At 38.3% G+C, this 12,074-nt stretch overlaps 1 protein-coding gene across 1 annotated transcript; it reads left to right on the top strand.

The window, feature by feature from the left end:
* Positions 1–1,439: 1,439 nt before the first annotated feature.
* On the top strand, positions 1,440–11,850 carry THOC3 (THO complex 3). Its single transcript, XM_039356775.1, has 6 exons — positions 1,440–1,671; positions 3,662–3,818; positions 4,212–4,416; positions 7,059–7,220; positions 8,922–9,022; positions 9,457–11,850. The coding sequence occupies exons 1-6, from the start codon at positions 1,489–1,491 to the stop codon at positions 9,618–9,620; spliced, it is 972 nt and encodes a 323-aa protein (XP_039212709.1). The 5' UTR covers positions 1,440–1,488; the 3' UTR covers positions 9,621–11,850.
* The last annotated feature ends 224 nt before the right edge of the window (positions 11,851–12,074 follow it).

Below are 12,074 nucleotides of genomic sequence, written 5' to 3'. Positions count from 1 at the left end.
CCTGACTTCTCACTTTCTCTTTTGTGTGATAGGAAACAGGGCAAATAAATGAAACTTTCCCTATAGTGTATGTCATAAGTAGGGCAGCATTAATTAGGTTGAGCAGCAGTTATAAAACGCCTTTTTCATAAAATTTCTCATTGTGCAATCTAAATTTTATCATAAAATATGGCATTTGACAGTAGATTATTAATCAGAAATTTCTAATAATTCTAAAGGTCTATAGAAGCCACCTGAAAGTCATAAACTCAGACAAGTTAACTATATACAAATAAGAAAAGCAGATGTTGCTGGCTAACTGAAAAGGCAAGTAGGGGAAACACAAAAACTGAAGATAGTTAGAGCTTAAGCTAGGAAAGGTATGTTGTTGTTGTTCATTGCGAAGTCCTGTCCGACCCATCGCGACCCCATGGACAATGTTCCTCCAGGTCTTCCTGTCCTCTACCATCTTCTGGAGTCCATTTAAGTTCACACCTACTGCTTCAGTGACTCCATCCAGCCATCTCATTCTCTGTCATCCCCTTCTTCTATTGCCCTCAATCTTTCCCAGCATTAGGCCCTTCTCCAGTGAGTCCTTCCTTCTCATTAGGTGGCCAAAGTATTTGAGTTTCAACTTCAGGATCTGGCCTTTTAAAGAGCAGTCGGGGTTGATCTCTTCTAGGACTGACCCGTTTGAACGCCTTGCAGTCCAAGAGACTTGCATGAGTCTTCTCCAGCACCATAGTTCAAAGGCCTCAATTCTTTTGCGCTCAGCCTTTCTTATGGTCCAACTTTCACAGCCATACATTGCAACTGGGAAAGGAAAGGTATAACAGCAAACAAATATAGAAATAATTATAATTGAGCTTAACAGAAAACTAGATGGCGAGAGATAAGACGTGCACAAAGGGGGCTTCCTGAAACATGGGGAGGGGGGGGGAAATGGCTTAGGTGCTTTGAGTTAGTTTATCGGCTGTTCAGACAAGGGGTGTTGAGAGCGATAGGGGAGGGGGGAATCTGCATGGGGGGTAGGATATAAAAGTGTGTTATCTCTTTAGGTGTAGCTGTACTCCTACGTGTGCTTCAGCTCACCAAGCCTTTGCAAATGCTTCTTTTCAAATAAAGTTTTGTTTCTGGAATTCCAAGTGAGTTTGTTTGTTTTGGGATCCTGAGCCACGTTCCAAACAGCATTCTATTTTTTTTTTATTCTGTTAAACGAAGGGACGTCTTTCCTTTAGAAGTCACCGCGGGCCTTCCCAAGAATCAATAAAGAGAAAGTTTCACCAACAAGATAAATGAATGCATCAAAGAGACACCAAGCGACACTAGTAAAAGGACATCTATGTGGTGAAAGAATCTGTCTGTACTTATATACCTCTACAGCGCTCAGGAACCCTTTCCTCAGGAGACTCTTCCCTCTTGCCCACGTGAATAACCTACCGGAAGTAGAACCTTTGTAGCTCGGAAGGAAAGTTGTTGGGGGGAGGGGGGGTTCTGCTGGCTTGAGCCATGGCTGTTTCTCCTTACGTGAAGAACATGCAGGAGCAGTTCCGGGCTAACACACGGAGCCGCGAATTCCCCGCGCACGGGGCCAAGGTCCACTCGGTGGCCTGGAGCTGCTGTGGCCACCGTCTGGCCTCCGGCTCTTTCGACAAGACCGCCAGCGTCTTCGTGCTGGATAAAGACCGGCTGGTGAGTCCAGGGACGGAGGAGTGGAAGAAGTGGCGAATCAGTGCTAGCAGCGGCTGCAGAGAGCGTGGCGGGTTTATTGGACTCTCGACGGCAGATGTGGGAATTGGAGCATTTTTTTGTGTGTGTGTGGAAAGGGCGACAAATATCGGCTTGAAAGTAAACCTGCTTGAATTTGGTGGCTCTTGTTTTTCAACTTTTGGGTGGCTTCCGGATGTTCGTAACGGATGCAAATCATTTTGTCTGGCTGATCTGCCAATAAACCCTCTGAGTTCATAAACTCATCCTAGTGTCGTCGGTGAGGCTGCTTTCCGACTTTCTCTCCCAATTGCCTCTTCTTGGTTGCATTCGATTTTACCAAGTCTCAGGCTCTTCTCTAGTGATTCTTTCCTTAATGTTACATATTAAAAAGAAACATTTAGACTTTAGCTGCATTATTAATGCTTCTACTGAGTTCTATAATTTTACTTTAGTTGTGATTGAAAGATTTTTTCTTGGGGGTATTCTCCACATTTTTCTCCAGTGCTGTTATTGAAAAACATCAATTTCCCAGCTTTCATGACCATGTGTTACAAAAGCATGGCCTTAACGGTATATATCTGTGTGATTACTTTCATATCCAAAGTGTCTGGATCTGTTATGGTCTACCAAGCAGCAGACTTATTTTTATTTCATGGCTACAGTCACCATCTCTCAGTTTTTGAGCCCAGGGAGGTAAAGTCAGCATCAACTTATTTTCTGCTTATTTGTACTTCTGCGTTGACATCAGCTTAATTTCTTTCAATATTGGATAGCAGACTAGATTTTCTTTTTTCACCTTCAAAAAATGATTCCTTAAGTCTTGGCCATCAACATATCCGTAGCGTTTCATTTTCTGACAAAGTTTTAATTTCTATTTCCTCTGTTCCAGCATTTCTCATAATATATTTTGCATATGTTACATGAATAAGATGACAGATTACATCCTTGACACACTTCTTTCCCAATTCTGAACAATTTTATTACTACATATTTAATTCTAACTATTGCTTCCTGATCATCATATAAAGTGACCAGTATACCTATGAACTATTTTAAGGACTATTCATAGTTTTGATATCTATATAGTTAAAAATCTTAATATAATCAATAGAGCAAAAAAAAAAAAAGATATGGTTTTAGAACACTCTTGACTTTTCCACTATCTGTGTATACTAGCAATCTGATCCACTGTCCATGGATACTAGCAATGTGATTGCTTCTACTGGATTCAGGTTGTTCATTGTTAGGTCTTGTTCCATAATATAGTTGGAATATGGATTGTAAAATCTTGAACATTTCTTATTGATATGTGACATAATGGCAATTGTTTAGTAATTTTGAATATTCTTTAATAAAGCCCTTTTTAGTATTGAAATAAAAATGGATGCTTTTAAGTTTTTGGGCATTTCTCTGTTTTCTACATAGTTTACAAAGCACAAGTAGCACTTCAGAAACATAAGATTTTAAAAATGATAGCTGATATTTCTTGCAGATTTGTTGTTACCAATATTCACTTTCTAGTATGTTTGTTTCCAGTTCATTGATCTAAACTTTGTATCTTTGATTTTGAAATATTTTTAAATATAATTCTTCTATGTTTGGACTCTCTCACTTCTTGGGGCAGAAAGATAAATTGGGAAGCTGAAAAACCAGCCTAGGAGAAGGTGATAAGACTCTTCCATATTGGTATCAGTAAACTAAATTGTTATCTTTAAACCATCTGAGAACAGTTGTTTAGAGAGGAAGACTGTAGGGTGAGAAGTGGGGTAACTTCTACCTTACTTAGTCAACTGTTCTTCTATAATTCTATCAAAGTGCATATAGAGAATCAAATCCTGCACAAATCCTTGAATCAAATCCTGCACAGACAACTATATTCAGTGGCATTTAGATTATGATGAAGCGTAGGTGATAAAATGATTGTGAAGGGCAGAAGAATTTGTTGAAAATTTTTGTATTGTTTGCCCTTCAGGTCAAGGAAAACAATTACCGTGGCCATGGAGATAGTGTGGATCAGTTGTGTTGGCATCCTAGTATCCCAGATCTATTTGTCACAGCATCTGGTGATAAAACCATTCGTATATGGGACGTTCGAACCACTAAGTGCATTGTCATGGTGAATACAAAAGGTATTTTTCTTCTTAATTAAATAAGAGATCTTGGGGACAAAATTATTCCATATTTATTTGTTGCTTCCTGATCATATAAAGTGACCAATATACCTATGAACACATGCTTTTAATATATGTTACTTTTAAGGGAGAAACAACGTGTTTTTCATGGTATTTGACCAAATCATTCTCTTTCTTTTCTCTTCTTCTCTTTTCAGATAAATAGCCATGGCCAAATCTGAAATGCACTCGTACTGTTGTATTATAACATTGTTAGTTAATAATTGTTGTATTAAAAAGTTGCATTTTCTGTTTATCATCCTTGCTTTGCAAATACAAAAGCCTGTGTAGATTGTTCTTGCTGCAATTAATTAATCAGAAGATTTGTTTTTCCCTTTTTCTCCTTTATAGGTGAAAACATTAACATCTGCTGGAGCCCTGATGGTCAGACTATTGCAGTAGGGAATAAAGACGATGTTGTCACATTCATTGATGCTAAGACATATCGGTCCAAAGCTGAAGAACAATTCAAGTTTGAAGTGAATGAGATATCTTGGAACAATGACAACAACATGTTTTTCCTCACCAATGGCAACGGTTGCATCAACATCCTCAGGTACCTTCACCATAGTCTTCTCTAGGAAGGGCAGCAAGTGAGTTGGCTGTCTTGTCTTTTGATCTAAGTGGTGTTGGGAAAATGGATTTGCCTTTTACATAGATGCAGCCTTGTTTATAGATACTTTTTCTTTGTTCTGCCTTCCATTTTTGCTTCTAATTGGAGTTCATATCATGATTTCAGTGATACCATTAGCAGCTGCAAAACTTTTTGCAATATGTTCTCATTTCAGGACCGTAAAGTTTAAAGCAAATAGAAGACAATATATATAGCTCAAGTTGAACTGTTGAGTTCTTGGTGTTCTCTGAGCTTGGCTGCTTTCTTGCATGCTGGCCAGGCAGAAAAAAATCAAGTTCAGAGAGTACCAAGAACCCAACAGTAATATAAATACTGTTTTATTTTCATGGATATCTCTGAATACTGTTTCCTCATAAGAGTTCTTTCTGTTCCATTTATTATTCCTGCTATATTAATATATCTATATCTATATATCTATATCTATATCTATCTATCTATCTATCTATCTATCTATCTATCTATCTATCTATCTATCTATCTATCTATCTATCTATATCTATCTCTATATCTATCTATCTATCTATCTATCTATCTATCTATCTATCTATCTATCTATCTATCTATCTATCTATCTATCTATCTATGTAGGTCTTTGGTTATTCGGATTTTCTCCCGCGTAAAATTGGAAGTGTCTTGGCAACGTTTCGACGAAGTCCCATTCGTCATCTTCAGGCTGGTGTTTTCAGCTTCGTGCTCCTCGAAGCACGAAGCTGAAAACACCAGCCTGAAGATGACGAATGAGACTTCGTCGAAACGTCGCCAAGACACTTCCAATTTTACGCGGGAGAAAACCTGAACAACCAAAGACCTACATACAAATACCCGCGAAAACCTCAGAAAACATAAATAAATAAATAAATAAAGATATATTAAGATCCAAGGTATCATGAATTTAATTCTTCTTAATAGTGGCCATTGCCACATTTTTCTTTCTTCAGCTTAGATACTTATTTTTAATTGCTCTCCAAGGAATGTGAGATGGCATACCTGGAGATATTCCCTTGTTTTCTCAGCAATGTTCTGAGAGGCCCTGGAGTTAGAGTCTCCTAGTGCAGGGCTTTTCAACCTTTTCACCCATTGTACCACTTTTAGGATATGGCAATATCCAAGTACTACCAGTCGCCTAGCAAGGTGTCAAAAACTTGATGACCAAAAAAAAAAAAAAAAGAGGAAAAAAGTGATAAAGTACAGGTAGTCCTTGACTTACAACAATTTGTTTAGTGACTGTTTGAAGTTACAATGGCACTGAAAAAAGTGCCCCCCCAGCCACAGCCGAGCAAGACGCCTGCCCCCCCGGTGGCACTCTTCCTCCTGTCTGAGGTTTTCATTGTGAGCATTTCTGTTGAGGATTGGCAGCGGGGGTGGGGTGGGGGGGTGTTTGGTCTTATTCCCCCCCGTCTGCTGGGTGGTTGCAGCAGGTTTTGGTCACTTCACATGACCCTGGAACACTGACCATCATAAATATGAATCAGTTGCCAAGCATCTGAATGTAAATCACAAGACCCTGGAGATGCTGCGACATTCCAGCTGATCGGTGCTTCTTCAGGGCTTAGCAGAAGCTCCAGGATCAGCGTCGAGCTCCAGCTGGAGCCTGGCACTGATCCTGACGCTTCCGCTGAGCCCTGACAGCCCTGCAGCTCCAGCCATCTCTTGCTATGGGTTGTGTGGTGCTGCCACCGGTTCAGCTCATTCTCCTCCCCCGCTACCACTTTTCTAGGATGGTCGTGTACCACCTGCCAAATGCCAATGTACCACAGGTGGTACCCATACCACTGGTTGAAAAGCTTGGGCTAGTGAGCTCTATGGTTAAGTGGGGATTTGTATTTCAATTGTCTGCTCCATTTTGACACTAATGAAAGGTATTCCAGTGAAGGACTACTAGTCAAGTATTTTAAAAACTAAATAAAAATGTCGTATTCTATTTTCCTCTTTTTTAATCAGTTTATCACTTAACCAGATGTGGAATATTGGGATATGATCTCAGATCCAGAATGTTATTCAGGCATCCAGATTTGCTAACGGAAGAGGAATTTCACTATTAGGGCCTGCTTAGATCTTTATTATGCTAAAACAAATTTCCTTCTTGTATTTGAACTGACTTTTAAATAAGGGCAATTATTATCCTCTGCGTTCGCATTTCCTTATGTGTGCAAACCATGAAGCAACCTCCTTTTTCAAAATATCTCAATTTTCTTTGCCTTTTAGCAGACTTTCCAGACTAGGATAGATGTGCTTTTTGCAGCAAAATGAACAGAATCTTAAAGATCCTTATATTGGTGTAGCATAAACAGTGATGAACAAACTTTTCTGCCTTTTTTACTTTACATTTGTTTAAATTTTTAAAACGTATTAAAGGGGTCATATATGCTCTTTTATATTTGCTTATAACTCTTCAGTGCTAAAATAAAGTAAGATATGCTATTCAAACTATGCAGCACGTGGTTCCTGATATATAATAAGGAGCCTGCCTTACATTTAGACATTGTTAAACAAGATTTCAGGGTATGTCCTAGTTAGTGAATTGTATGTGCATTTAATAAACTGTTTTTATTTCTTTTCTGCAGCTACCCAGAGCTGAAACCCATTCAGTCAATTAATGCCCACCCCTCAAATTGCATTTGTATCAAGTTTGATCCAACGGGCAAGTATTTTGCTACAGGAAGTGCTGATGCATTGGTTAGCCTCTGGGATGTGGATGAGCTGGTATGTGTACGATGCTTCTCTAGGTGAGTTGTATTAAAAGTGTTAAAAAGTACTTTTCCAGATTTTGGGCTTGTAGATAAATAAATGGCGCTTTTCTGAGATTAATGGAATGAAACGTATTTATAATCAAAATACTATGCTAAGTCCAAAGTAATTAGAAGGATGTACTATAGAAATGCAATAGTGCAATATGTGAGCTATGCAGTATAGCTTAATGATATATAATGGAAGCATATTGGGATGATATAGTTATCCTGAAAAAATGATGATGATGACGACGGCAATGGAAAACAAGAAGAGGTTCAATGTAAAATTTATTACACTGTTTTTAAGTTCCATTCTTGTTTTTTCATTGCAGCTGTGATTTATTATTGTATAGATCGTATATGTAGCAAGTTGATTAAACAGTAAATCCTGCTTTGTCTTTAAAGAAGACAGTGTGCTTGGATATTTCAAACAATTTCAAATTTAAAATCTAAATTTAGAATCTATTTAAAATAATTTGAAAAATTCTGAAAAAATTATTAATAAATAATATGAATGCTCCATCTTAGTGCCCATGTAATACAAGTAGTCCTCAACTGTGGATCAAAATTGAGCACAAAATTTCTGTTGTTGAGTGAGACATTTGTTAAGTGAATTTTGCCCCATTTTATTATTTTTCTTGCCAGTTATTAAGTGGATCACTGCAGTTGTTAAGTTAGTAACACGGTTGTTAAGTGAATCTGCCTTCCCCATTGATTTTGCTTGTCAGAAGTCACAAATGATGATCCCAAAGATACTTTTTCATGAGGCAACTGGATTTTCTTGTTTTGCTTTGAAGATGTTTCGCTTCTCATCCAAGAAGCTTCTTCAGCTCTGACTGGATGGTGGGGAATGGAAAGATTTATACTCCTTGCAGACAACTGTTCATCTGCATTCTTTTAGTGAGTCCTTAAAGGTACCTGGAGGCTTATCAGAGTCACTTTCAAAGAAAAACAAGAAAGTCCAGTTGCCTTGTGGAAAAGCATCTTTGGGATAACTATGACCTGGATGACTGAGAATCTCCATAGCCATTCACAAATGATGATCCCATGGCCTCAGGACACTGCAACCGTCATAAATATGAGTCAGCTGCCAAGTGTCTGAATTTTGATCACATAACCAAGGGGATATTGCAATGGGCGTAAGTGTGAAAAATGGTCATAAATCACTTTTTTCAGTGCCTGTCACTAAATGAACTGTTAGAAGTCGAGCAACACCTGTATTAAAGTGTAACTGCATTTGTAGTATGGGGTCAAGTAAAAGATTTTCTCTTAAGAAAAAATAGAGACCAGGATGCAAATGAGTAAACTATTATTTTATACCTAATATAAATTAGGTGGTATAGCTACTAACTAGGGGGAGTTGTCCTTTTCTGTCTAACAAAATGAGAAATAGGAGTAATCCAACAAAACCAGTTGGCAGTAGATTAAGTAGATTAAGAACAAAAATCATATAGCACAAAATGTGTTACTACAAGATATTGTCATCTCTGTCTTAGAGAACTTTAAAATGATATTAATAACTGAGGTACAAATTAGTTATTGTACTTAAATGACATCTCCATAGTCAGTGGCAATATTTCTACTTTTGAAAGACTAGATTCTAAGAATGATAAACTAGACTGTTTAGTGGTGCCCAAAGCACTTATCTCCCCTCTTGTAATCTATTTCTCTATTTCCTTCTTTGCTTCCTGATCTTAGACTTGATTGGCCTGTCAGGACGTTGAGCTTTAGCCATGATGGCAAGATGTTGGCTTCAGCCTCTGAAGATCACTTCATTGATATCGCTGAAGTAGAAACTGGTGAGTATAGTTTTCTTGCTGCCTAGTTTATTAGGAGAGGAGGTCAACTGAATGAAGGCATTTTGTAAAGAAGGGCTAGTAAAATATTGATGTATCATATTTTTTCCCCCTATCTTCTGCTTTTTGGTTTTGAATTTTGGTCTCAGTTTAAATACTGTGTATCTCACAGAATTTTATCCTTAGGCAAGCATAATATCTAGGCATAATATCTATGAATGAAATATATAATGTAATGTATGCCTTAAGCTGTTTGGAAAATCTTGCTGCTTTCTCGTGGAAAGAGGTTTTTTTTCTGAACTGCCCTTATGATTCAGAATAAAAGGAACACGTATTCAACAGTAGTTCCTAACTTGCATTCTTGTCTATAATGAGCTAAGGATATAGGGTTTGAGTTGGTCCCCAAAACAGTATCTAATTATGTCTTTGTTTTTTAGGGGAAAAGCTCTGGGAAGTACAATGTGAGTCCCCAACTTTCACAGTCGCTTGGCATCCAAAATGTGCGCTATTAGCCTACGCCTGTGATGATAAAGATGGCAAATATGATAGCAGTAGAGAAGCGGGCACTGTAAAGCTCTTTGGTGTTCCCTATGACCCTTAAGAGAAAGCTGCTAGAGACTTTATTTATGACCTAGGATTATAAGCCAGTGTAGAACATTCAGAAGACACTCAACTCCTCTCTGGATTTGTTTTTCTTTGTGGAAGAGAATAATGCCATGAATTTTAATTCCCTTGTCTGGGAATTAGGTTTTAAAGAAGTTTTTATGCATTGTTAACTGTCCTAGAAGACAGAGAAGCTGAAATGATCTGGACTTCTTTGGAAGGCATGGCTTATTTAATATTTTGATTGCAGAATTACAGGGGAGCTATCAATATTTTAGCTTCCAATGCGTTTGTGTTCTCCATTATAACAGTCTCTGTCCTCTGTTTAATTGAGAGCGTCAGAGGCAAAAATTGCTGCAAACACGGATTATGCATCACTGTCATTTTTCTGTGTCTTCTTTTGAGAATAGAAATTCTGGTTAAAAATTATGCTGGTTTCTTCTAGCCATGTTTGAAATTTTCTTTTTCATAGTTAACTTTTGAGAAAATGTATATAACTATATGTCCAATTCTTTTTGTACTTTAGGATAATAAAAGGAATAAGGCTGGAAAATGATATTAATTTTTGTATGATCCTGTATTTGTAACTTGGATAAAGATGTTTGCTAAAATATTGTGTATTATGGTTTAAAAGGCAATTTACTGAACTTCCAGAAAACTATTCATATAGTCTTGGACTATTGATTCTCTCATCTTATCTTCTGTGGAATATTACAGCAGCATTCAAAGAGGCAAAGAAAGATGGACCTAGAGCAGCCTTCGTGTGACGGCGACCCCTGGGGGAAAAATGGCAGATCGCAAATGGCAGATCGCGTTGTTTCGCGACCCCCGTAAAATGGTCGATCGACCCCAAATGGGGTCGCGACCCATAGGTTGAGAACCGCTGACCTAGAGGATGTTGTTACCTTAATTGAAAGCTTTCTGCATTGGTTACCAGTTTGATTCCAGGTCCCGTTCAGGGTGATCGATGGAGTCATTTTGCAAACATCTTTGTGCACAGCTGTGCATGCTTTAAATCTCATAGGTATTTGGATTGATTTGTTATGACAAAGTGAAAATATTGTTCAATGTATAAATAATCAGCATAAGCATGAGGGTTTGGGGGGGGGGGATTCTGTATAAAAAGCATGCAAATAACCAAGGGACTCTTTTTAACTTACAAAGGCAGGATTTTGTGTTGTTCCCTTTTCATGTTGCAGGTTTCCCTGATCTATTAAGATTAGCCATTCTAATTGGGCCCTTGAACCTCATCAAAATCCAACATGCTGCTGCATGCATACAGAAATTACACAATGTGTCAGGGCCCACTTCCAAACCTCATCCTAAGAAAGCAGAACTCATGGAAACAGGATTCTTCCAAAAGGAATTTTTATTAGGAAAAGCTGATAGTAGGCTTGCTAGATAGGATCTGAGGTTTTCCGGGCGCAGATCAATAGGTTAAAGTGTCCCCAAGCAAACCCCACCCCATAATTCATCCGAATGGTTCAAGTCGGCCATTCCCCAGGTGTGAAGTCCATCGTGAGAAGGGGGAGATAACATCAGGCCGGCTCTAGTTGTAATAGCGATGTTTAGGGGCTTGTAATAGCGATGTTTAGGGGCGACTTGGCACCTTCTTCTGAGAGCTAAGAGATAAGCCAGTTCCCGGAGGTTGCATTCCTTTCTTCCTCCCCCCTTTAGTTAGTTGACAGTTTAGGGAGAGAAAGTATAGAGAGAAGATTGCAGGAAAGCAAAGTGTTACAATGTAGTGATAGAGGAAGCTTAGGCAATAAACCCTGTGATCACCCCCCCCTCCCCTCCAGGAGTATAGCAGAACCCAAGGAGAGAAGAGAATGGATTTTGGGTCAGGGAAACAAAAGAGAGAAAGATAGGTATGGGTTCTGACATCATGAATATATTGTAAACATCTTAGGGTCATAAACTTTCTTTTGTAGCATTAAACTAAACTGGGTTTTTTTAAATGAAGAGCAATATAGTTAGATGCGGTACCTATCCCTACGTGGGATAGGTGAGCAAGCATGAATTGAGCTAAATACTGAAAGAGAAGCCCACCAATTTAAATTGGGATCTTTCCATTTCATACTTTCTTTCACAAATGGATTTCTAAGCATATTTCTTCTATTGGCCTTCTGTCTGCCTGAGGGGAATTAGTTATTACTGCCATTGGAGGGCAGTGTAATGCTTAAGTTGGAGTGTGGAATAAAATAACAATTTGGTTGTTTTTCTTCTAATCGGTTCAGCTTGAAACCTTTGTATTTGTGGTTGCTTTCTGTATTTTTCTTCCTATCAAATCACACAGTAATTTTCTAAAAAGTGTCAGTTTATTGGAAATAAGCCTAGGACTGCAGCCTGTGACAATTACAAGCTCCAATTATTGGCCTTTGTGTTGTGCATGCACAAGGAGCTGTTAGGTTTTTAAGCTGGAAGGCATTAATCCACTGTTCAACGTTATTAG

The sequence above is a fragment of the Crotalus tigris genome, unplaced genomic scaffold (assembly GCF_016545835.1).
Source record: "Crotalus tigris isolate CLP2741 ecotype Arizona unplaced genomic scaffold, ASM1654583v1 scf7180000018829.1913635, whole genome shotgun sequence".
NCBI lineage: Eukaryota > Metazoa > Chordata > Lepidosauria > Squamata > Viperidae > Crotalus > Crotalus tigris.
Note: the sequence above shows the minus strand (reverse complement) of the source record. Positions and strands in the feature narration are given on the sequence as shown.

Excerpts from the sequence above, each read along its gene's own strand:
- THOC3 (XM_039356775.1), top strand. The coding sequence starts at position 1,489 with ATGGCTGTTTCTCCTTACGTGAAGAACATGCAGGAGCAGTTCCGGGCT. Across the intron at positions 4,417-7,058 it reads GGTTGCATCAACATCCTCAG|CTACCCAGAGCTGAAACCCA; the intron begins GTACCTTCACCA and ends TCTTTTCTGCAG. Across the intron at positions 7,221-8,921 it reads TGTGTACGATGCTTCTCTAG|ACTTGATTGGCCTGTCAGGA; the intron begins GTGAGTTGTATT and ends TCCTGATCTTAG.